Source organism: Manacus vitellinus, unplaced genomic scaffold, assembly GCF_001715985.3.
Source record: "Manacus vitellinus isolate BGI_N305 unplaced genomic scaffold, ASM171598v3 scaffold_5_pilon, whole genome shotgun sequence".
NCBI lineage: Eukaryota > Metazoa > Chordata > Aves > Passeriformes > Pipridae > Manacus > Manacus vitellinus.
The window spans coordinates 11,065,231-11,092,447 of record NW_021940682.1 but is presented as its reverse complement, the minus strand read 5'-3'; the positions used below and the strand labels follow the sequence as shown (position 1 = coordinate 11,092,447).

At 40.4% G+C, this 27,217-nt stretch overlaps 1 protein-coding gene across 3 annotated transcripts in view; it reads right to left on the bottom strand.

Annotated features, from left to right (window-relative positions):
• The window catches only part of TBXAS1 (thromboxane A synthase 1), a 252,202-nt gene that overhangs the window by 128,800 nt on the left and 96,185 nt on the right, over window positions 1–27,217 (bottom strand). For all 3 annotated transcript variants that reach the window (XM_018080889.2, XM_008927978.3, XM_018080888.2), the window contains one exon: window positions 21,476–21,528. In XM_018080889.2, the coding sequence (XP_017936378.2) occupies window positions 21,476–21,528 (53 nt within the window). The remainder of the gene's footprint in view (window positions 1–21,475; window positions 21,529–27,217) is intronic.

The following is a 27,217-nucleotide window of genomic DNA, read 5'->3' as shown; positions in this document are numbered from 1 at the left end:
TAGGAGTGCAGAGCTCCCTTCTCCAGTACCATTCCCCCCAAGGCCCACAGGCGCTTCATGCTTGGCTGCTCTGCCAGAGGAGGAAGAAGTACCACCAGGAAGTAGAGGTTGCTTGCAGTCCCTACCTTTGTTGATTGCTGGACCAGAAAGATTATTCAGGCGGTGCTGTCTTTCCTCCACTAGGAGAAAGGAAGAAGAGACTGGAGGCAGGCACAGGAGGGCTAGGCAGCTCATGGCAGAACACAAGAGCAATACCACAGATGCTGCAAAACTGTGGTAATATCTGTGCCTAATCATTTTTGTACGATATAGTTTAGTATCAATATATTGCTTATCACCTGTCTACATTGCAGCAACTGAATAGACAAGCAAACCCTGGGCTGAATTAAATATAGTAACTAGAGGTTCCCATGGCAATGAAGCTGCAGCACTTTGATTTCTCCAAGGGCAAACAAATCAGACAAATATCTGGATTCCAAAGCTAGGTTTCACAGACCACCTTGACGCCCCTACCACCAAAACTCATAACAAACAAATGGTAAAGAAGAACAAGAACACAATTTTCTTCAGGAAGAAAGATATAATCTTTTCTTCTCTGGTGGGTTTCCAGAGGGAACTTTTATTTCCCAAATGCAATCCACAGGCTCTACTTGAACCTTAGATATGGGTGGTGTGGTCTGTGAAGATAAACCTTTTTCACCCCTCCCAGTAAAATAACTGTCTGTTAATGGTCAAACTTTTATTCAGAACCCCAATAGGTGTATAAGAAAGCACTGAGGCCTCATTTTAAAGAGGGTTTTGATCACAGACTTTAGCAAAAGAGGATAATGCCCTACGTGCACCTTCTGTATGTACTTTGTACAGTTTTTCTGGCATCAAAGAGACAAAGCAAGTTCTCAGGGCAAAGACCCAGCCACAAATACTGACCTCTCATGCTCCTACTTTGCTTTTCTCTTCCTCTCTCCAAGTTTATCAAGTTCCTTGTCACATTTAATGGTTAGTGACTGATGGTCCTGTAACACACAGTTTTTTACAGGGAGCAATTTCCTGACACCAGATTCCAAATCTGAATCAGAAGCTAATTATGTCTACCCAGATAGCCTAACTCTGACCAGCAAGAGGCCCCATATGATACATCATGCAAAGCATGTATGTGTAAGAGAGACACAATTCTAATTTATTTCAAACCTGGGAAGTTGCACAGCTCCAGCTCCTGTCCAATGGAATAACAGGCCAGTACTCACAGTAGGAGTCTCTATGTCACAGCGCACTTTGTGCTTGAAAGCATTCAGGACTAAAAATTTGGGACAGGAGCATCTCCTACTCAAGCTGCTTTTATGAGAAAGTGACTCACAAGCCAAGCTTATGCAAACAAATCTATTCATCATCCTCCAACTCAGACCAGTCACCCGAACTCCCAGTTCTGCTTCCACAGCTAAGTTCTTTCTTTTTTGTTCACTCTCCTCTAACTTTCTAGCTATAGGTACCTGCTTTTCCTTTCATTATCCAGTTATAAATTAGGGCAGAGAAGGAGAAGAAGGGGGAAAAAGATACCTTACAACTAATAAATTGAAAATTCTGGAAAAAAAAATCTTAAATTGCTTTTTAAGCAAAGTTCTGCCCATTTTTAAGGAATGACTGCAGTAAAGCACACACCACCATCTCTTATTGCATCCCAAACAGCAAAGGCTTTCTTCCTGCCTTTTTTCTGTTCTCCTGCTTTCTGTATATAATCTTTCTAACCTTTTCTAGGACACAAAAATAAGGGTGTGTGTATGGACATGCTTTGGAAGTCAAGATCCTGAGGCTAGAAGCATGACTTACACGATCTTCCCCTGAAGTTAAGGAAAAAGGACAGGTAGAACTTAGCACGAAACAAGATCATCTGAGCCATTTCATTTAGCCAACAGAGGTTCGGAACCTGTAAAGGCATCAGAAAGATGATTACCTGATTTTAACACATTTTAAATCCTTTGCAGGATCAAGGCCTCAGTCACACTCCAGGAGAATATCTCCCAACTAGGCGTTTGGGGGGTTTTTTCACTTTTTTTTCAAAATGGCAAGTAAAAGATAAAATCCTCCTGAACAATAATCTATTCTTTCCAAGTAAATAACGTATTTCACCCCTGCCATGTAAATTCATTTTGATTCTGTATTACTACATGAGGATATCACCAGTCTCACATAGACTTAGATTTATTATTGAACAAAACCTGATATTCTTGTCAGATTTTAATAAATAAGAGTTTGAGAAAAACAAAAGCCTCTGGGCAAGAGCATTGCAAATGGATTCATGAATAATTTAGGACAGTACTTTTTATTAACTTTTCTTAGCTTAATCTTTTCACATGGCTCGTTCACACACAAAAGTCCTACCTTTAGCTACAGTACCATTACATTGCTTGACCCAACCCTTTGTACTACTTTCAGGTAGGGCATTCAGGGTATAATGCAAATGCTTGAGACTACCTAGCTCACTTCTGCAGAGAAGCAAGAACCCACGCATGTAGTTTGGCATCCTCAGGGTGACACAACTCTGTCCACATCGAAACACTTGTGGAAACACTTACTGCCATACCAGTAAAAATAAATTTCATCACCCATGCACGAAGGCAATTTTCCTGTGTAGATGAAGCCTCAGTTATTTAAGTTAAGCTGTTGGGGCAATTTCTATTATATTTCAGTTTAAACTGCAGCTGTGCAAAATAGAGAAAAAATTCCACCTTTTAGACCAGTAGCTTTAGCTCCATTGGAAGGTGAGACAGGAAAAACCTGGTACTAGTCTATCAACAGCACAAGGACAGAGTGAGCTTCCTCCAGCAAATGAAAGTGCAGATCAGGAACCATTGCCCCAGCAGGCTGTCAGGGCAGAAGCAGGAAGCCTTGTGTTGCACCATCCTCAGGAGGGTCAGGTAAAAATTTTTTACAGGTGTTCAACGGAAGGCATGGATGGATCTATTCCCAGAAGTTATGGAAAAGGCAAAGGTTACCAAAGGGCTCACAGGTCAAGGAGATGGCTAGGTTACAGGATATTGAACAAAATAAATTACTCTTCATCTATAGTGTTTTAACAACTGAAGAGGCAATAAACACCCACTGCAGCAGTTTGGGTCATAAGATCAGAGAAGCATCGTTCTTAAGGCAATTAATGACAAGAACAGAGACTACTGCCTTGTGTTCAGGTTTCACCCAGGATGTTGTAGTTCTCTTTACAATGATTCAGTCATTTAGAAAATGCATCTCTTTTTTTTAATCCACAAGAATAAAAAGCAATCCAGCAACTATGTCTGCTGTTTTGCTCATGCACCACCATTGCTCGCTGCAGAGATGTGGCCTAGGTGTCTGAAACCACACCTAGTGCCTGCCATGGCCACAGCAACACCCAAGCATGTCATCTTCCTTCCCAAGGTTTGCCAGGGACTCCCCCAGAATGCAGATTTCTTTTATCAGACAATGTAGTAGATCAATCAGCTACCAAACTAGCATTATCTTTTCTGCACTCCCAAGATCATCCTGACCACACTGGATGGTCATCAGCTGCTGACAGCATCCCTCAGATCCTAAGCCACCAATGTGCTTGCAGCAATGTTGCCCTGTTGCACAGGAAAAGGTAAGAGCACTTATAGTACCTTATGGCAAAGGGCCATATGTTTTTGTATAACACCCATGTGGGAAACACCTGCAACCCTTTCACCTTGTTTATAGTGCTGCTATCAATTCACAGAAGACTTTGATCTCCCTATCTATTATCAGTCCCATGTATTATAAACACATCATATTAATCATAAAACATACATATGCTGTTAGACAATAAACAAGGCTTTGTATTCTATGCTGTGGTCTGGTGAAGTACACAAAGATCATCTGCAAAGCCATATGAAAACAGAATATTTTATTATCTCTATCTTCCTCAGAGAGGAGCAAAGAACAAAGAAAAAGGTGGGAGCAGGAAGAAGAGGTATGCAAAGATAAATAGATATGGGGGAAAGGCTAATTTTCTTAGGAGATATTTCCTTTAAAGAAGTACCTTGATCACTCTGCCTCTTTTGTTTAGTGATACCCATTAATTGCAGGCAGAGAAGCGTAAAAACGAATAGCACACAGCTTGTTTCAAATAGGACTGAAGCCTGGCATTACTTACTTAATTGTTTCAGAGCAAACTGATTTGTCATGAGCACTGTCCCCTTTCAGCACTCACAGGCAATTCAGATGTGGTTGGACTAAGCGATACATAATGAACAGCTGCAAAGTCCAAACACTGTCTTCACAGAAAGGGTTATTTTGGGCTGAGAAGAAAGGAAAGGAGCAGGACAAATTTGTCAAGTACCACGAGTCCCATAATTATTTGTGTTATATTAGCAGCTGGAGGCCTCCAAGGTCCCCATGCCCTAATTTGACAGGAGATACACATAAGTAGAAAGCTTATTCTAGGCCTGTGGAGCCTACAATTTAAATAACCTGGAGTGACAAACAGTGGGGAAAACAAACTATGTCCTCCATTTTCCATCTGAGGGACTGGGGGACAGGCAGGTACGGAGGAGAAAGGAATTGCCAGCAATCACCTTTTTTTTTTTTTCTGTTGACACCCTGTGAGAACAGAGTTTCTCAGCTGCCACATACACTGGGAAATCCTGTGCCAGCTTTCTTCAGGAAAGTTGGTACCTAACTGCTGTGCCACTTCTCCTGTTTTCCAGGTTGTGACTCTAGCTGGGCAGGTACCTTCCTGGACTGCTTTTATAAAGCACTCACAAACTGAGCATCTCCAGATTAGAGAACTGGAAACACACTACCACTTAGGAGAAGAAAAGAAGAAAATGGCTCAAAAACACAACACCCTAGAAACAGGTGAACTTACTGCACATGAAAATTAAGCCCCAATAGCACTGAGCAGTCTCAGGAAAAGAAAAAAGTTTCAAAGCACAGCTCCGCCAACACACACACACACACACACACACATGCACACACACACCCCCCCCTCAGCCAGAGACTAATCCAACCCATTGTGTAAATTCATGAAAAAAAAAAAAAAGACATGGCTATAGTGATTTCTATTTAAGAATAAATTGTTCCTCATTTCCTTTTTCGATGAACTACATTTCTTTTCATGTCATGAAAGCTTTAAAATAAGCACATGGAACTATTAATTTAACTCCTGACTGTATTAAAAATATCGTGTAACATAAGATGCTCGCTCATGCATACTCTCTGCACTGCTCCATACAGCTACATCCACCTCTTTGTCCACATACCAGGGATTAAAAATGCTATCTTCTACACACCAACCATGTGTGCTATCTCAGACTTGCACCTTGCCAAAAGGCCTCTGCTTTCTGACATGCTTAAGGAAGTACCAAAAGAAGGAAGAAAATTCTGGGATTATTTATATTCTCCCCACCACTAAAACACAGCTATTTTTAAAGGAGCTCCTCCCTCGTCAGGTGCAGTAAGAGACTTGTGGTATCAAAGTAGCATATTTAGGGTTGACAATAAGAAGGAGGGCTGATTGGGGCCATTACAAGGTACAGAGCTGATAGAGACTTTCAAGTACCTTACACCAGGGTGCAAACGAGATCTATTTCTGGGCATCTCCAACCCCAGGGTTTAGCAACTTGAGAGTGTCACACACATTTACTACTCCCTTCCCCCTTCCAAGTGAGCGGTGCAGGAGACACAGACTTTGCATGGCTGTGTTAATTCATTCATGAAATGAAGTAGATGACATTTACCCACATATAAGAAATGACAGAGATTAAATTAAACTCACAAAGTGCCATGAAGAGGAAAAAAAACCCACGTCTGAATTATACAAGCATATTTAGCAATCTATGTCTATTTGGTTTCTGGAGGAAATCTGAGTCCAGATCCAAGTGCAAGTACAAAAACTCACACCCATGTCCAGGGGCTGGGAAGAGAATCAGCAAAAGGGATTCAGCAAAATGGACAGGGATAACAGAATTGTTTCTTTTCTCGGTTCGTGTGGGCTGCAGTAGAAGCTGGCCTCCACAGCAGCGCAGAGCCACGGGGTCCTGGGCTGTGCTCCTCCACAGCCAGGGAGCTGCTGCTTCCCAGGGCTGGTAGGGGTTATTTTTATCCTGCCAACTGGGCTAAGATGATTGCCACCACCACCACCGCTCTGTGTGCTTGCATCATACCGCTAGCACTGATTAGCTACATCAGTATTCCACTTCATTAATGCGAAATGAAAGCTGTAAATAGGGTACTGTTTTTATAGGATGCTACTGGAAATGAGAAATAGTGTGATATTAACAAGAAATCACAGTTGCTCCCCTCCCGTGTGGGGTGTGTGGTGCTACTGCGACCGGGTGACGCAGAAAGTGCTCATAGCTCTTCACCTCAGCAAGAGTGCCAGAAGAAGGTTTCTAAAACTTTTCCCATGGTGTTTCCCACCAAGCTTGGACTGTATTAGTCTGTGTTTTGTTACCCATGTTTAGACTGTGACATTTTCACCAAAGCTTGTTTTGTCTGCGCTCACTAAAGCGCAGTATGCCTGACTGACCTCATGTGATGGTGCAGCAGGCGTTTCCTGTGGGTTTCAGCATATTTCTGTGCTTGGCCTTTCTGTTGGTTTTTGAGATGCAGCGTGAGAGCGGTCTCATCTCTTGCACCTAATTCACTACTAAAGTACTCCTTTGCCATACCCTGAGGGAAAAACCATCAGGCTACTATTTCCAGAACACTGGAATATCATTTCTAGGGAAGGTTACCTCTGGGAAATAGCAAACTTTTTGTGTCTCCAAACTTGAGACTTACTATTATGAACACAGTGTTCATTTGTATGGATTTGTATGAGTCTATTATTTATATTCAACATTGCTACCTATTTTTATCAGTGCAGGGAAAAGAAAAAATCTACAGTATGGCTGAGGAGGATAAGTAGACAATGTTACTTGATCTAAAGAAGAGCAGCCTCTTCTCCATCTTTTTTTTTTTCCCCACACAGGGAGGGAGAAGAATCTGCTGAGTTCCCATCCTGATTTCTAGTTGGGAGCTCTAAGCAGCTTCCCTTGACAGGCAGGTAAGCAATTTCTGGGAAACAACAGGCAGCATTACCCTGGCAGGGCTACAGCCATTTCGTACAAGATAAATGGAGACAGAGCAGTGCACTCGAAGATGAGGGATATGACTGTGATGCTACATCGAATAATATGGCTGAGAGAACACGTAGAAGAGGGGCCTGCAGTGCAGGGCTGCTTTCTAGCAAAGTATGGGGGATCTATCTGAACAGGTGGCCATGAAGCCAAGGAGGATTCTCAGTCTCCCAGAAAGCAGGGCAGCATGTGCGTGCCACAGTGCAGGATCCAAGAAAAATTTGGGGACAGGGGACAAAAGAAGTAGAGCATATGTGAGACCATACGGAGAGAACAAAACAGGAAGGAGGTCAAAGGTTTCAAATATAATTTGTGATACTACGACATCACAAGATACAGGAAGTGATAAAACAGTTTGACTATAATAAAAGCACAAGTATAATAAAGTTGTTAGTTACATACCCATCACTAAACTTCATATAAGCAAACACAGTTCAGGATGACTAAAACAAAACCCATGTGATCTGACTTCTGCCTCTCATAAAGCATTTCTGACCATGATAAAATTGAGGTTTGTATTATTCTGACGTCAGGGTACGCCGAAAAGCCGTCCACAACTCTGCATTTCTGCAAACTTCATCTCACATATACTTTACTTATCATGGCCAGAACTCAAGTGCAACTGGAGTTTTTCACTTCTCCGGTTTTGGTTAGCCATTTTAGCCCTGAAGGAAAGAAAAGACTTTCAGGAAACACTGAGTATCTCTATCTGCTGAAAAGTCATGTCCTCATACATATCTTCAAAAGCAGCATTGAGAACAGAGGCATTCAAAATCAGCAGCCTGTTTCTGTTTGTTTTAATTCTGCACTTTATCTTTCATTTCTTTATAGTCAAGACAGCTCATCTGCCTCCTGTAAATAGGATCAGCAGTGGTGGACGATACAATATTTTATTTTTCAATGTACTTGAAATAAACATGCAAATAATTTTCTTTCAGTCTACTCCTTCTTACTGGCATTTTGATCTTAAATCAATGAGAGAGTTACATTACATTGCATGCCGTCCCTCTTAATTCCTTCGCTCTGCTTATGTTAATGCAGATGCATGCATTTATGAAATAAGTGTCTTAATATTAGAATATTTTAATTCTCCAATAATAGATAAGACTCAATAGACTTATTTTTTTGCATCATAAACATAACAGAATAAGACAAATTGAATTTTGTGTAACTACACATACATAGACTGTTTCGTAGAATAAGAAATGACACTTTGACTTGGTCATGGTTACTAGCCTGAAATTATCCCAAGTTTAAGCAAATGAAAGCAGGGTTTCATAAGTGGGAAGCAATGGGCAACCCATTCATTTGGTTTGCATGCAATAACGACACAGATTCCAGCCAGCAATGGACAGCCTTACTCAGGGAAGGAAAGGTTTGCCAGACTGGTCATGAGGGGGACAGTCACTGGGACCCATTTTTCTGTCATGATCTGCCTAAAAAATAATATGTCGAAGCAAAGAAAAAAGAGATAGTAACCACCCACTCCTGGGAATGTACCATTTTATGCTACAGCATACAAAATATACACAGGAAAGATTAATTTTTTACCTATAGAAGCATGTACTTTTTCTATACATTCTTAGGATCTACACACACACAAAACCATTTATTTTTTTAATGCATTATTAAATGTACGCTAAGCCAAATAAAAGTAATTTCCCAGTGCTTTATGCATTTATCATGAAACCACTAGCAGAATTCTTTACAATAAAAATGCTAGCAGTACACATGATCAACCTAAATTATCTGGGGAAATGGTTAATATCTGACCATGTGGAAACATTAGAAAGCAGGGCTTTGTTATGGGCTAGAAGGAAAAAAATAGACTTATTTCCTTACAGAAAAATTGCAATGATAAAAATATTTTTAATAGTGAAACGGTACAGCTCCAGGAAATTTTCCTGAATCAATTCAATCTGTGTTGTGCTGGACTTTAAAAACCCATTAAAAATAACCATGATAAATTTCCCAACCTCTTTCAGTGCACTACACAGAAGACAAAGGAAACTGCAATTCGACAGGGATAGAAAAGAAAGAAAAAAAAATGGAAAAAACCTGATAGCTTGTGTATCAGCAGTAACATCCTCACTAACATCAGTGAGCAATTCTGCACCACAAAAGACAAGAAGAGCAGGAGTGATGTGTACAGCTGACAATGGCACTCCAAAGTAATGACTTCCAGGAAAATCTGCTGTTACAAATGGACAACACACTGCTGAGAGGTAGTTGAGTCACAGGTTTCATAACATGTCAAAATATTTCAGCCTAAAAATGAATGTACCAAAATCCAGGATGTATTCAGCTCTGGTAAGGTAACTATGAGGATAATGTCCTACAAACAGCTAATACACTCACCTGGATTTAATTATTAAACTTCGCTGAAATCCATGCACGTTCAGCGATTCTTTTTCTCCCATGTTTAATGTGTAGTCATAAGATACAGATCATGTTTCAAACACCAGTATTAGTAGAAGCACTGCCTAGTTGACCTCTTTTCCATTTACCATGTTGTACATATTATCAGTTGTAACAAACACGCTTCTTTTGCCGCTCTCTTTTTTGTGGGAGGAGAAGGGGGCAACGGCATAACAAATAGCATATACATGACTGTATCATGAAACAACCCAAATCCTCGAGGACTGAAGAGTACATTAAGCCTCTCTTCCACAGGCATATCCTTTTACCTTCACCAGCAGGTTCTGTTCACCCACCACCTTCTACTGACACCCAGCTACCTGTCACACTGTGCAGCCTGTCACACTGGTGCTGGCACCCAATCCCTGCATCTGCATTGCACACTTTTTAGTTCTCTTCACAACTGCATTAAACAGCTCTCCCAGGCCCGTATCTGGCTTCCTGGGGACATGAGTGAGATGTAGGCTCAAGAATTTCTCCTCTCTGTCTCAGTCACAGCTGCTTGGCTAAGGACTGCAGGACTCCCATAGACCTGCCTCATTTTTGAGTCAATGTTATCATTCAACACCACTTTGCTGTGTTACTCCCCAAACCCTCTGGATCTCTGGAGTCTGCTGGAGCAGTTTCCTAGAGCCCTTTCCTCCAAACAGTTGAGCATGCATGAAACAGCAGTTGTACTTGAGATTTCTGAGTAGAACATTTCTGAAACAAAAATTGCATTTTTAACTGCTCCGTCTACCTAGAAAAAAGGAAAAACTAGTAGATTTGAACACAGACCAATGTAAACAATATTCCCTCTGAATATAAGGTACTGGTGCAAGTTCAAGCAACTTGATCCTCACACAACTACAGAGGTATAGAGGAGATACAACCCACTGAATCTATTATAACCACTATAAACAAAGCAAAAAAAGTAATACAAGCACAACTGTAGGATGAACCATCACTGAAGTAAATATATTGATCTATCAAAAATGATTGAAGACTGACAATAAAAGGGTTATAAATTCTTAGAAGAAAGAGAAAGTAAAAAAATCACACTACCAACCCACTGAAAAACTCCCACCTACTTTCACAGGGAAAAATGGACTGGAACAATAAAACACAAAGGCAGTGCCTGTACATCTTTGATAGCTGCCCCTCCCAAAAGCTGGAACAATCCTGCTGTAAACCAAGCAAGTGAAAATGTAAATGCATGAGCAATTGTCTGGGGGATTCAGATGCTTCGTGTCCTGTAGGCAAAGAAGGAAGGGGAAAAAAAAGGTGGGAAAGCAAGAGAAGACACCACTTTTAATATTTGCAATTATTGATCATGTTCTTCTCACCTGGAGCATTTTAAATCCAGCAGAGACCTTCCAGTTAAACACACAACACTGCCTGCACAGCACATTTAGCACTGACAGCAACACCTGCTTGTCCTCTGACCTCGGTGCAATCCGCTGCTTCCCCTCCTCCAGCAGCAGGGTCAGCCTGCAGATTTTGGGGGTGCCAGCCAGTGCCAACAGAGCTGCCTGCAGAAATCCAGTGTTCAAAATGGCAAGCTCAGAAGAGGCATAGGATTGGGAAATACACTGAACGCAATGCCCAGAGCAATCCCGTGGGTATGTATAAACACAGGGGTGTATCAAAGGGGCTTTAGGGTCTACTTGAAGGCTTACAGGTATTTTTTTGCATATTTTGGTAGTTTCACAAACTTGATTCTGTTCTTCACTACTGACAAAAATCCAATTGCACCAATTATTGGGCAAAAGCAAATAAAATGCCACTGACGCAGAAGAAAAGATGGGTCTGTGGTAAGAATAACTTTAGGTATTTCAAATACTAATCATCCCATTTTACAATATACTTCTCTGCTTCAAAACTAAAAATTTAAATTATTTTAATAGAATTTAATATTTAAGAGCTAATGCCTTTCCAGTTGATGTTACATTACAATCTGACCTACTTTAATATTTGTCTCTGCAGTGAACTTGCAGATGTACTTTCTCTTTCTCCTGCCCCATACATAGCTTATTTCCTACTGGTCCAAACGGACAGCCAGCGGACATATAAAATTGTTAGGTAATTGCTTTGGTAACATTTTGCTTTGGTCCTTCAAACAGAGTATTTCATAAGATGTTCCATGCAATAAAAGGTCCCAAAGAACCAAGATCCTCTCATAATGTCACTCTGAAAGACTCTGCAGCAATTCCCAGTGTCCTTGCCAAAATCCTTTTTCAATGAAATAGATTCCAACATTGACAGAAAAGCTTAGATTATTGCTGAGTGATAAAATGTCTGCTGCTAGCCCTTACAAAGACAGAACATTGCTCCCAACTCACTCCTTTTTCTGTAAACTACTTTAAGAGGGCTGGGTATATCTTAAAATTTGCTGTGCAAAACCTAATTTTATTCAATAGGTGCCATCATCCAAAAAATGAAGTTATATAACATAAGAGAGACCTAAAAACATTGGGTCAAGATCCTCAAATAGCCATGACTCTATGCCTTTAATGGAGCTACACTGAAGTAAACAATAGCTTGAAGGTCCAGACCACTTTTTTTAGGCTTGTTTATATGGGGGAGAGAGGAGATTCTGGGACAAGACATGATTTGAATCTTAATAAACTTAAACTAGAAAAAACTCCTATGGGAGCACACCCCTATAATGGCTAGGGGAGATGGTCAGTCTTTTCCCTGATGTAGTTTGTGTCATTCCAGAACTGCTGTGTCTGCACAGGAGAGGTTTTTTGACGTTAGCATAGATGTTTAATTATACCAGTACAATTTTATCAGTATGACTAAAATAAATCCTCCTTCAAGACAAGCCTTCAGGTTTAGTCACGAAATTTACTGGAGGGAAAGAAATATTCACCATCCCCAGGGGTAATGGTAGCTCAGTTTATTCCATGCTTCCCAAACTAGGAAAAAAAATAAACAGAGTAACAGCTGAAAACAACTTCTTCTGCAGTGGGGTATACTTTTACCTACTGCCTGATGAAATCATACCCAGTTCACTACAGCAGAAGGTCTGACATAAAGCAGACTCTCTAGGGAAAGAAGAGAGGAAGTTGAACAGAGAAAAAGGGTAATTTGAAGTTGGTGCCAAACCAACAAAGAAAAAGGAGATTTTTGTTTCCCTTACTACTAATAAAACATAGTAGACTAAAATTGATCCCCAGACTAATAAGGTAGAGGAAAAACAAAAACCTATATATGACAAAACAATAAAAAAGTAATGAAGAGATTTATGGAATTACATAAAAACCTTGGAATGATGTTAAAATTGTCAGGTCACGTTACTGTTTTCAACTCAAAATGGTTAAAAAAACCAGGGAGCAATAAAAATTAGAGCATGGAGGAAAGATAGCATAGGGCTAAAGAGGATGGAGAGAAGTGAGAGGAAGAAAACAAAGCCAGAGTGAATATTTAGGGGGGAAAAGAGAACAAAAAAGCCTGAACACAGAGCCCACAAGTCAAGGTAGTCAATGTAAAAAAGAAAAAACAGAACAAACCCCAACAAAGTGGTGGTACCATCAAAGGATAACAGGCAGTACTTGATAAGAAATGCCTCTGTAGACACCTAGCAAAGTGTAGTCATCCTCAAAGAAGAAAATATGACTATTCCTAAGAAACTAAATAAGAGACATCCCCAATCCCTTCCTGTGCAATGTTTTGGTGTCCTAAGGGGCTTGTCTAAGGGTTTCCCAGCATGGGGAGAGAGGGTTTAACCAGCATCTGCATCCAGAAGCTCCTAGCAGATGGACATGAGAAGGGGACAGAGCCATGGATGCTTCAGCCTGTGCTTGGCTTGCAGACAACAGGCACACACAACAGGCAGTTTCTTCTCTGCATCCCTCTCCACACGCCAGTGTGGGATATGTGGGAAAGGGAAATCCCTATTGCTTGATACTTCTCATGGCACGTGACAAATAATGACAAGCTGGTTTGGGATTTCTTTGGGCTGCCAGAAAGAAGAGTAAACTGGCAGGAGGGAGCCACCTGGAGAGGCAGGAACTTGACTCCCTTGTGAAGTGCTGGACGATCAAGGAGGGCAGGAGGAGCTCCTGAGTTGAACATTAAAGCTGATCTGATTCAAAGTCTGCCAAGAAAGGGAAGGACACACATACACATTGGGAGTAATGATGCATTTTCCTCCTTCTATGTAGAGTGAGGGGGAACAACTCAGGAAATTCATTGAAAAATTACCATGTGTGGCACGGGGAACACCAGTTCATAATCAGATACATAGTGAGTGAAGTCAGAGACCATTAATAGCTACTGAACATTACATATTGCATGTATCCACTTCAGGTTTGCATCAATACTTCTGGGTTCTGTAGGAAATTCTAATGAAAGCATTTGATATGCACAGCAAAATCTACAATGCTGCTGTTTTCCCATACTTTCTAGTAGGATTGGCATGCTGAAAAAATGCCTAGGATTTTTCAATCTTTTAAAAGGCTTCCTCCTACTTCTTTCCAAATGGTGGAAAGGGGGGGTGAAATTACAAGGTGGACTTTACAGCCTGTTAAGAAGTTTAACAAATACAGGTTCCAGTAGATAGTGAAGATGGTAGAGCAAGGTGAAATTAAGTCTAGGAAACTAGTTTTTGTAAATCAGAATATCTCCTCCCCCTTCCTTGAATGAAGATGATGCAGTCTGGTATGCAGGTGTTCATCACAAAGGTATAACATGATAAGAAGAGGCAATCTGTTTAACAGTCTCATTCCAAGTCCTTTAAAATGATAATTTTAAGCATTAATTAGCTAAGAAGCAGGCAGTAGAGATCAAAGATCACCTGTGCTGTATATTAGTTGTAAAACACTCCTTGGACAGCATGTTTTCAAAAGAAATTTCATTTTTCAAATAATCCTAACCTGGAGCTCAAAAGGACTGTGCTTTAAGAGCTAAATGATGCATTACCAGTGTGTAAGGAAACAAAGGAAAGAAGAAACACTTCCACAGGAGCAAATGAAGGTGAAACCTTCTCCCAGCCAAGGCTGCTACCTGAACACGCAGAAGCATACCAAGATTTCATCAGGTTCGTCAAAGGCTAAGATATGGTACAAGCGCCTGCTCTCTGCTTCCACTGTCAATCCTAGGAACTGACACAGCTCTGGCCACTCTCACAGACCCTTCCTGTGCCCAACCAATGCTGTCTCAGTGGAGTCATACCAACCAGGAGATTTTCCTCTGCACAAACAGCAATTCGCAGAAGCTACAATCACAGCGGTTTCCACACACCGTAAATACAGAAACAAGCATCAGGAACACAGTGCAGGTGACAGGCAATGTCCTTTGCTACCCTGCCAAGGGCACATAAAATCTTGTCTGTCTCATAGGGTTGGATTTCACACTCTTTCCAGAGGTGTAAAAGATTACATCAGGTCTTTGACTTACATTGGCTTAAACAGTTGCAGTAGAGTCATGGAGCAGTCTTCAATAGAGGAAACAAATGGGAAAAAGCCCAGCAGTGAGCACTTGCCTGCAGCTCAGCCACTCCAGGGCAACATCCGGAGCCTCAGGGTGCGAGAGCTTGGCAGGCAGAAGAAGTTACCACTTGCACCAAACGTTTTCATCCAAATGGCTTTGCCTGCACTGAGGGCTGGGACTGCGACATTTTCATGGGGCTTTGAGTTTCTGTCTGTGAATACACAGACCACAACTGTCCCTGGACCTCACTGGGACAGCAAGAGGTTATAGTAACAAATCAAGAGCCATCACAGATGACGCAAGCTCAAGTTGCACAGTTCTCATGGGAGGTCACAGTCCACACATTAGATTTGTCTATGGCTAAGAGTTGCTCATTAATGAATACCTTCAACATTACTAGTAAGTAAGCATCAATTTGCAATGTTCCAGAGACCTAAGTACATTTGAAACATGCCAGAATTAAACTAGTCAAATAATTTACCATAAATTTTGCCAATAAACTGCAGCCCACAGGTCTGCATATGCAGAATGTAAAATACTCCATAATGACCAGGCAGCCCACAAAAATTATCACAACTGTAACAGTAACACTAAACTCCATTTCTCAAAGCAGTGTGGTATGCCACCTTTTGGGTAAATCTTTAGGCATCAGTCCCATAGAAGGCTATCTTTTTAAGACAATTAGCTCTAGAGACAAGAGGAGAAACTGATGATGATATACCCATAAGTAACTCACAGGACTGGTTCCAGCAGCTTGATTTAACCATTGGAGCTAACTATAACCAATACATAATTATGGTTAAATGTAGGGATTCAGATGGAGATATAGGATTGCACTGTGACTTCTGCCCTGGAACTTCTGCCAGGACTATTGTTGGGATTCAGTTCTTTTTTAAAAGACAACTTGAAAAAAAATAGAGTACTATTAACAAATTTTAAAAGTCATAATTAAAAAAGAAAAAAAAAGCAAGGAGGGGTCTGAAAGTTTAATTTAAGAACACTAAGATTCTCCTGTTGTTCAGTCCGTTTTTGAGGTAGTATTTTCCATTTCAGAGAGAATGGCTAACACATTTCACAGAGGAGCAACAAAACTGTCTACATGCACAGAGAGAGTGGGGAAGGGAAAAAAAATATTTTCCTCCCCATTAAATTCTTCCAGATACAATAGAACCAGGTGTTTATGTGTACCAACAGTAGTAAAAATATTTTTAAGGCACAAATGCAATTGATTCTTTTATGGCCCTGATTCAGCAAAGTAGACAGACTTTTGCCTAACTTGAAGCATGTTGACTAATACCATTGACTTCAATGGAATTACTCATGTGCTGGAAGTTTGGCACATGTTTAACAATTCTGCAGTACTGTATCTACAATTTGCAGGTATTTAAAGGAAGAAAGAGATAACTAACTCACAACAGCAATTCTGGGGCTAATCAACAATCTTGTAGAGTCAAAGGACCTTATCACAACACAAAAAGGAGAAAACAGTGAGAAGAAAATAAATCTTGATAAAGCAAATCTTGATGGAATATGAAAGACTTGACACTGGCAAAGAAAATCTATCACTCTTTAAGGAAACAAAAATCCAGGCAAGCGAGACTACCAAAATTCCCTATCAGGTTACACATGAAACAGAGATTATTAAGACCTATAGATCAGCAACAGGAAGCTTGTTTTTCCCTATCCTCGCCCAGCTATGACTTTCTCTAGCTGACATATGAAAAATAAATTCTTTAAAATATCAAACTAAAGGAAGGACCACAAGAGAGGTAATAAGTCCATTAGACCCCCCAATAATAAAGAGGAAATAAAACAGGATAAGATTGTTTCATAAAAATAAGTTATTTTTTTACATGACCCTTGAGAAACAAAGATGAGAATACTTGTCCTGGGATTACTTTTTCCACAGAAAGAAGAATAAGGCTAGAAATAGAGAGGTTAAAAAAACCTTTGTGAAATTAAAATAGCAATTAAGGCACTGTTTCTTCAGTTAAATTAGACACATGATGAAGATATGGGCCGCTCCCTGCAGGAGGAGATCCTGCTTTATTCACCTTAGGTTTGTCCCAAGGTGTTTGATGAGGGCAGAAGGAAAGAAAAGGTTTTGAAAAAAGTTCCATAAACCTAAATCCCAGAAGCACATCCCTCTTCCATCCCCAAAAGGGGAAAGCTCCAAACCCTCAAAGTGACTAACCAGTGTGCCTCAGCTCTGATGCAGAGGTCAGAAGCAGCAGCAAGAAAAGACTGTTTCTTGTTCACAACTGTTTGGTTATGGACTCATCTGCAGAAATGATAACTAGTACCGTTTGTGGTGGCATTTTTTAGGGAGAGGAGAAGTTAAGCCAGAACAAAGTCTGACTGCATAGACTTCTGAAAAGCTGTCAGCTGCCTGTATACTTTACAATCACAACTCACCCCGGACACATTTCAAGTTAGTGACTGGCTCCATGATCTATCCTAATCCTTTAAACCACCCAATCATTTAAGTAACCAGGCTTCATCTTGGTTTCAATAATAACTTATTAGGAAATCATTTAAGGAATATTAGGAAGTCTTTAAGGAAAATGAAAAAAAACAAACAAACAAACAAAAAAAAAAATATCAAAAACCAACAAACCGTCGCCCACAGATCAGACATTGAGTAATCCTACAGACACCTTAAGAAAAATTGCCTATCCTATTTTAAGCTGCTTTCTGTGTAATACATAAAAATGTGCTGAAGTAACTCATTGCAAAAGAAGATAAGTCTTTATACAGAAATGGAGTTCCATTCACATCCATGTTTTCACAACATGCTTGAGGAATGCATGCACCTTGACCTGCGTCCTGTGGTGCTGTGCTGACTCTGGTATGCTTATGCTGGAGCCCAGCAGAGACTCAGCATGGGTAGATGCAGTTTGCTGATGGTGGTTTTATTGGGATTGAGAATGGTTTACAACTGAATCTTGTCAGAAATGTTCTCATTAATTCCTCCCCACATTAAGAAAATGCAGATTTTGATCTTGTTGCCTCCCTTTCCCAGTTCACAGCCTGACAACCCTGAACTCCAACCTCCCAATTGTCTTCTGCATTCTAGAGGTGGTTTAATCCAAACTCCATTCTCTTGCTACTTCTAGACCCATCTCTTCATCTCTGCCTTACTTGTTTTTGCCTGTTTTAGAGCTTCTACTGTATACATCTTCAGACTTCTCACAGCAGGTTGAAGTTGAGTGTTAAAGTGAAGGAAGAGTAAGAATAGGGTTTGACCTGCTGCAAGCTGTTTCCGATGCAATACAACATGAAGAAAGAGTATCACCCCACAAATTACACTGAATTTTAATCTGTTCTCACTCTGATTATACACAGTGAGGTCTGTGTTATGAACTCTTACATTCTTCCCCACATCCAAATGCATTGCTATAATTGAAGGCAGAATAAGTTCATTCATCCCAAAGCAATACCCTGCCCACTTGGTGCTGTATCGTATTTTCTGCCTTCACTGGTAGTATGTTGTTGGGCCAAGAATATATTACTTATTTTGGCAGATATCTTTAACTCCAAATCAACCATACATGCTTACAGTGCTGCACAGTCACCATGATGCAATTGCAGTAGAGTGGCCAAACACATATGAAATGTCCATATAAAGTAAAATTAACTCACTGTCTCTATACCTCTGCTAACATTGTAGCAGTTGCTTTTCTGATTCCATAAAATAACCTCTTTATTTCTCCTCTTCAACTCAGAAGCTTTGTTTCTCTGTCTGCTCTTACCACTTTTTTTCTATCAGTAGCCATAACCTACAATTGAAATGGAACAACTGGATATGATGTAGGTGAAAATAAAGTATCAAAACATCAATATTTATCTAGAAGTAAGTGATGTAAGTCACTAATTTCCACAGAAAACAGGACTACTCTCCTGTAAAACTCTTACATGAAAAGGAGAATATTCAAGGTAAATCTTAATAGGTATCAGTACATTGTTTTCCAAATAGGATATTTTTCAATTTTACTTTGTTATGGAGAAATAGCACATATATTTGAGAGGAAGTGTTTTTATAGAAGGTACTCTGAACTATACCTAAACCAAAGACTAAAACTCTGTTGAAGGATCTCTTCAAAAGTCATATCAGTGGTTGGATTCCCCGTTGAATAGAAATGCTCCATCTCCAAGCTGTTTGTTTCTGCCTTGGCCTCCATCTTGGGCCACCTCTGTATGAAAACAGACAGTTTTCACAGCACACACTCACAACTGATGACTATTTGCATTGTGTCTTTCTATAAAATACCAACACCATCACCTCTCCTTTGGATTCACACACGGGAGAGAAGGGAATAAAAAGCTTTTGTGACCTACAAAAGCCTTACTTGAAATAATTCTCTACGACTTCGGGTCTTTTGGAATGGAAGGGATATATTGTTTTGACTTGATTAAAGCTGAAAAGTTGATTTGACATCCTGTTGTCAAGGAAACCAATTCACACACAAAAGAAAACAGTTGTGATGGTATCATTCAGACTATTCAAGTGACCTTAGAAAGAAAAAAAAGGCTTCAGTTCCAAAGATTTGTATTCAACTCACTTCACCACTGTAGAAATAAAGATCATTGCTCTTTATGCTTATTGGAAAGCAGTTTTCAATCTGGGAAAAGAAAAATGCCACATCTTCTTCCATCTGCCAGATCCAATACTTTGCTGGGACTATAAAACATAAACACACCTACCATTTATTTGCCTATTTTAAAGGACCACAGAAAGAATCATACAGAAGACTTATAGAGAAAGAGAAGGAATTTTTTTAGTTGACAGGACTATGATAAATATCCCCTGACACACACCACACCTATTGAACAGCAGCTCACGAGCCAGGTTTTAAAACATCCTCCTTCAACTACACATAGACCTTACCTCGAACACAGCATTGTTTGCATCCAGCTTTATTTTCCTGGGAGATATCAAGCAGCAGAATTTTTTTTCTCTGCCAGCTTCCTAGGTCCCTCACAAATTGAGTTTTCCATGCATGCAATAAATGAAGTATACCTGTGCTCAATCTGCTCACGCTTCCTGCCTACAGAATCCAAAGAGGCAGAGTTGTCCTGGCTGACCACTACCACCATCATCCAGCTTTGCAGCCCATGCAAGTCTCACAGAGGTTTCATTCCCTAACAGCTGTGAGTAGATTGGAGAAATGAAACTTTCTATCTGCTCACACACTGTAATTATACATCTCTTTCTCCAATGACACAGCCTCTGCCTGGCTGAGTGAGCAGACAGATGACTAAATAGCAACTTGTCTCAAATTCGGCTTAGGAAAAAAACAGCCATGATATTAATAAGGAGGGAAATATACTGAAGAATGAATGCCAGTGTTCTTACATTATTGTCATTTAAGGGCATCACACCAAAGGTCACGGAGATAATATGCCTCAGTCATTTTCCATTTGTTACACAACATACAAATTGCCACAGCATTAATGAATATCTTTTCCCATTCCTGGCCAGCCAAGACACTGTATTATTTCCTCTTAGACAAGCACCTAACCCTTGCAATTCATTATTTCCATCACTTCTTGCAGCACTTTGTCCTTAGGGCTGAGCATAAATGCCACAAGGCGACTGTGACTGGAGCATCAAATGCTTCGTATGCCTGAGTCTGACTTCCTTCTGCTAGAGCTTTTTTGATGGAAGAGCATACAAAGCGTATTGGTATCTTTTACAATCAAATATGTATACACACAAACATTCATACATGCTCTCTTACAAGTGTCTTAAAGCCCTTGCAGACCACAGGGGGGAAAAAAAATTACATTTTCTGCACTTTGTGGATATTGCTTGATAGCTATATATTGAAATAATAGTTATGCTACAAATACCAAATAACCACAGTAATAGAAGCTACCACGAAATAACTGCATTTCCACTTAAAACGATGACAACTGGAAAGTAGTTCTTGGAACAGAAATGACATTCACAGAAACGTGGAAGGGCTTCTATGAAGGGATATACTGCTTAAACCCTCTTTACTCCTAATAAACTGCTAAGATAGCAGAGCTGAGCTATATAGAGCTATACAGAGAGGAATGCCTCATTTCTAATCTATGCTTCATTGTATTTTAAGTTGAGGAATTTTGCATAAATATAGATAGGAACAGCTGAACCAAATTCCTACAATTTCATAAACTAAATGAGGGTTTTTTTAAGATGACAAATTATTATTTCCACTGTTCACTGTAAGTATAAAGAATATGCAGATGAAAAGAGAATATTGAAGGCTGGTAGCTTTGTACAGTTCTGAAAAGGACTAAACTTTATGTGCATAATTAAAATAAGAAAGAGAAGAATGAAGTCCAACACCAAATGATGAACTAAAATAAGGCAAGAGTACTTGCTGCATGTAATCAAACCACCTCCACCTCTGTCCCCCAGGCTGAAACAGTGCACACGGAATTTTAATGAACATCTTATCTTGGTATTTTCTCCTCTCCCACCCAACAAACTCAAACAGCAAGAGCCAGCCAGGAAAGAAGAAAGCTGATGGCACTGCTAAGCTTACCCACAAACAGGTCCATATTCCATAATGAGTTTTGTGTGGTTTTCCCAAAAACCCTGGAGAAAAATAAAAATAACAAAGCAGTTTAGAGCAGTACTTAACAGAAACTATTACTCAGTGTTGCTAACACTCACAAAGAGCTCTGAACCTCATCCAGAGGAACCATGGCATTAACTCATAGCCTCACCTTTCTCTCATTGTCCATATGTGCCATGCATAGAGTCCAGAAATTATGACCGAAAACGAAAAAAAATCCCAACCCAAAAAAATACCTGGAAAGTCATGAAACATGTTTTCATCAAGGTTTTACACTCCAAAATCTGTTAGTGTTTCATGATGTATTCTTTTTTAAACTAGTTTTTTTCATTGGGGTCCTGACTCAATTTTTTTCAGATACCTGAATGGATGGGAAAACTGACAGAGAAATTAACAGAGAAATTAATATGTGACTTAATGCACAAAAGAGAAACACAGGGAATGTGGTGAGGTCATCTTGATTTGGTTTTAGTCACATTACTTAAAAAAAACCACGCAAACCTGCAAAGTTGGAGTTTAGTACAAGGCAGTCACCTGAGACACTCTGCAGAACAGTAAGCAGATAAGTTTTAAAACATTTTTTGAATATTTACTGCATTTCATTGTCATAATTGATGCAAATTGGTAAACATTTATCTAAATAAACCTGCCACTATACTAAATTGTTAGTGTCCTAAATGGATTCAAATTGATTAATCTAAAGGTGTGCAAAATACATCCCCAAAAGTGAACATAAAAAAAAATCTGTTTTAATGAAACTACAGTATTTGAGAATCATGCTCCATTGTGTTTGTAACCCATCTATGAAAAGACAACACATTTAACTGCATTAATCTGCATTTCTTTCAATTCAAGGAAGTCTATCATGATCTATCTTCATTTCTAAGAGAAAATTTACTAATAAAGTAGAATACTTATGCCTCATATTGGATCTTTCTTATTTTTACGACATACGGCAGGTATTAGCTCACACAATATGAAGTGCTGTAAGTACATCTACTGCTGACATAAATAAACAAGACCATGAAATGTGTGTACGCTTCGAGAGCATTTTACCACACTAAGCACAAGAAAATCTGGTAATCAGAAGCAGTTATCTGACCTTGGGTGCTAACTTATTGCTCAAATCAGTAAAGCACTTACCATCACCTACAGTCCTCTTCTCGTAGAGCCCCTCAATTCTGTTTCATTCTTATAGTATGGTTGTGCTTTTTATTTTTTTTTAACCCTGGACTTGCAATACTTTTATTCTGCAGGACAATACGTCTCCGGTTTAGAGGCAAGAACTTTAGGTTTTTCTTTAGCTACAAAAAGCACTGGATGATGTGTAAGAAAACACACTAAAGATAAAATTATGAAAGAGGTGAATTAGATGACTGCCTGAAGAGAATATGCATTGCCTGAAAAGAAAACATATTCTCACATGAAAAATTCTTTACTACTAAGCTAAGCAGAAAAGCCTCATCCATTAGCACACAGAAATGAAGGTGGACAAAGCCTTTGTAATACCACAAATACATACAGCTAACTCAAAAAGGCTTTTATCTGCAGACACCATGGGAGGGGAAAAGCTACATACACATTCCCACCGCCCTGCATTTTGCTATAGCGATACTTCAGCCGTTGCAGGACTTCAACCTGCATTTGCCATGATTTCAGCATTACAAAGGTTGTCTACTGCCTTCCCCTGCTGATGCAACGAGAAATTCTGGGGCCAGATTCCCCCCAGCGCTATTCTCCAGGCGATCGTTTAAGGCTGAGTACAGCAGGTCCAGCTCATGGGCACGCTCTGACCACTCTGCCTGGGAGAGCAGCTCCGACCTGCACAAACACAGCTGACACTTGCAGCCACGCTGAGGCACCAGTGTGACACAGGGCACCGCTCGAGGTCACCGGGCACAGTCAAACAAGGGGTGCAAAGCACCGTTGTATCACAACTGTATTGGTTGCTCAGGGCAGAGGGACTTCCAGGCCTGTGAGACGATGCCAAATCAGGTCTGTTCTCCAGCCCACTTTCCTCCCAGCCTGAGCCTTCAGTGAGGACACCCCACACCACAGCCTGAACCTTGCCTGCCAAACTGTGCTTTGGATTGCAAGCACGCACATAGGTATTGCACTTGCTGTACCCACCAGCTGCATTCCAGTGAGCCAGCAGGATATTAACATTTTCAAAAAGCCTAGGCTTTAAATGATTCAGTGAAAAAGCCTTCCAGAAAGTCAGCTTCTTGGAATAACTGCTCCTGGCTCACTACAGTAGAGGGGTCAGGCAGAACACATTTCAAATCAGGTCTGTTAACCAGTAACTGGTTTTTCACCTCTAGGACTCCTAAATGATTGCACTGGCTTAAAATTAACCACACTTAATTTTTCTTCCTTAAAGTGAGAAGTACAAGCCTGCAGGGTGGGGGGAGAGAAGAAGTTGAAAAGTACCTAGGTAGAGACTGTGAGAAAGCATCCTCAGGAATAAGAAACGCCCTCATTCTCTATACTTCAGGACACTTTCTTATGTCCTGCACCACCGCACACACATACTCACCACTACCTGTCTCCACTGTTCACCCCCAGGGACCCCCTGCTATCCTAGCCCTCTTCACAGGCCTGGTAAGCCTTGGGTTGCCTGGGAAAGACAAGCACACGCAGAGCCCTGCGAGGCTGCAGTACCCAGAGCATGGGAGAGGCAGAGAGTACATGAACACGCATCCCTTACAAGGCAAGGCACACATTTCAGCTGGAGGAAGCTGGAGTCATACGAAGGTGCCTGTGTTTGCTTTTGATAGCCACGAGGAAGGCCAATGAACCTGCAATGGACTCAGAACACAGTGAGGGGATCTACCACATCCACACTGTTCTGCCAGTTTTGCAGCATCATCCCTGAACACGGCTTCCAGCAGACAGGTACCCTGAAAACATCCTCCTCCTCCTCCTATGAGTCATGTTTGAAGTACAGCAAGCCTTGTAAGTGCTTTTGGTAACTCATATACACTGTTTGAGGTTGGTCTGCTTCAAGGCTCATTATTGCAAGCTTGTGCAGGTCTATAATTGCAATTGCACTTGGTATATATTATACAACTAAGCACCTGCCCATCACCAGCAGCTGTTTTACAAGAAAATGGAGGTAGAGATCACTTCTCTTTGGCTGAAGATCAACCAGTGGATAAATATGAGAGGAAGCAAACTCAGAAATGGTACCTTCTAACTTGTACCCAGTGGCTTTAACAGTCCTAAGACAGGAGTTATAACAAAGCAATATGGTTTTTAGGCAGGCAAAAATCAAGGAAAAATGGAAACACGTATTCCGATTTTTTAAGAAAACAGAAGGAAACTGAAAAGCAAAACAACACACAGTGTCATGAGATGATATCGTGCATCAGGAGGAACTGTAGCGCATTACACAGTCACTCATAACAATTAAAAGCATAGTCGCTAATGCGCTCCAAGTCCAAAAAGTCACTTAGCTTTTTCTTTGTTTGGAAGCTGCAGAATATGAATTGTTATCAACAACAATTCAGAAAAGGGGCAGGCCAGGGGGGACGTGTTGCAGGTGGCCCATACAGTGAGGTACCAGCCTGATGACAGTTCATTATCAAACGAAATAATGCAGGAGTATGAAAAGCTTCTTTCCCTCCAGAAAGCATATTTTACAGCATCTGGTATACCATGGAAACAGCAGCTCAAGTGGGGGGACTGCTGCACACCCAGAAGGCTTCTTTGTTTACATGGCTGGCAGTTGCCTCCCTGCAGGGAATTTGCATTCTTCCCTTCCTCTGAGCATGTATCATCAGCTGCATCTGTGGGTAGAACCACTCACAAGGCCAAGTCCTGCCCTCAGACACAGGTATAATCCCTATGGAAGACAACGAGATTTGGGTCTGCATCAGCCAGAGCAAAGTCTGGGCATTGCCAACCATCTGTCTTGAGATATCATATGCTGAAGCTTCAGCTTGAGCAGCATACGTGAAAGGGCTTCAATTGCTCAAGTATCCCCTTTCCTTTTCTTAAATAGACTCTGCCACTCCAAGACAGATACTTCAGCAAATTCCTCCTCATTGCATATTCACCTTGCTAGTTCCTCACAGCAAGGAAAAAATCTGCAGCAATGTCATCTTCTCTCCTTGCTGAAAATGGGTTTAGGCACTAAGCCAAAGTTTTCAGAAAGAGGCAGTATTTCAGAGTAGCAATGTGTTTTGATTTTTGGGGTGTTTAACATGAGGCATGGCCAAACTATTCCTATTAGTTGCTCAATACCTGCAGATCTCCTGGCTGCAACCGGGAATTGATTCAGATTGAGTGGAGGATACTTTGAACATTTCAGCGTGTTGCAGTTGGAAAACAAATCATGTGGTTTATGAATTTAGCTATAGTCCTTAAGGGTCACTAGACAAAATGGTTTGAAGAGGGCCACAAAGCTGGGATCCAGCAGATGCAGGTTCCTGACAGTAACTCAAAATTTGGACTCCAAAAAAGGGTCCTGGAGAATGCAATGATGGTAGCCCTTGAATTTTGTAGCATACTGAATGCCACAATAGCTACTGAGCTCTGTGGAGGTGGATGTGATGAGCCCATCAAAATTCACTGCAAGTGGGAAACATTACCCATGCAAGAACAGCTAAGGGAAAAGGCTTCTTTTGTTGCCCCTTTCTGAAAAGTATCACATATTACCTGATGTCAGTCACTTATCAGGACACCTGGGATTCAAACTTGTGGCTCAGAAGCCAAAGATGCCACATCCCACAACTAGTCCTATATATGCTCCACCCTCACCACCCTATAGTCAGATGTGATATTCTGTTTCATCGTGATATTAATAACCACGGTAGCATTGTTTGATTGCATATCAAAAGATTTAAAAATCTATACAAGTATTTATGGTATAAAACGGCAATGAATGACATTTATGGATCAGCTTTTTAGTATTCAATGGGCTTTACATGTCTTTTTTCTTTAGACCACCTGAAAAAAACCCAATTGCTAATAACCTAGTACCCAAAGGGATTTTTTTTAACACAAGCTAACATTTAATTAAAGCAACTTTGTATCAGTCTGCAGCTCACTCTGAAGGAATGACCCCAGACTGCACATCATCTCCAGTAATAATCCTACTGAAAACACTAGGATGCCAGCAGACAAGAGGAAGAAAACAGCATGAACTTCTAACCAGCCTGATTCTGAGCTATGTACATAGTTTGTTTCCTTTGATCATTACCATTAATGGTTGCCCTCTGTGTGTAATTTGGTTTAATTTATGTGTATGTCATTTCAGATTTTAAAAAACACATATAGCCCTTCTAAATTTATTAAAAGCAGCCTTCGTACCCTTAATAGTTATTAAGAGAGGTTAGTGTTATGTAATTAAGTTAATCCTCATCTGTAAAGGCTAATTAACTAAACACTAATTGAATCTGCATATGAAAATGTGGACAATGTGTTCTCATTACACAATTAAAAAAAATTACCTGAACTAAATACCAAACAAATTGTAAATTTCTTTCCTTCTACCTTTTCAGGTCTTTAATAGAAACTAAGTGGGCAGGTTTATTTCTGTGTGCTGTATCAGTTCCTGCTGCCCGTAACAAAGAGATGTTGTCTCACTGTTCAGAGAAACGGCTCGAGTCCTTCCCTGGAAGATGGTTATTTCCCTTTTTGCACAAGCTCTTCCTTTCTCTCTGCCCTGACCCGACGCTTTTCATTGCTCTCTTCTCCTTCTGCCAT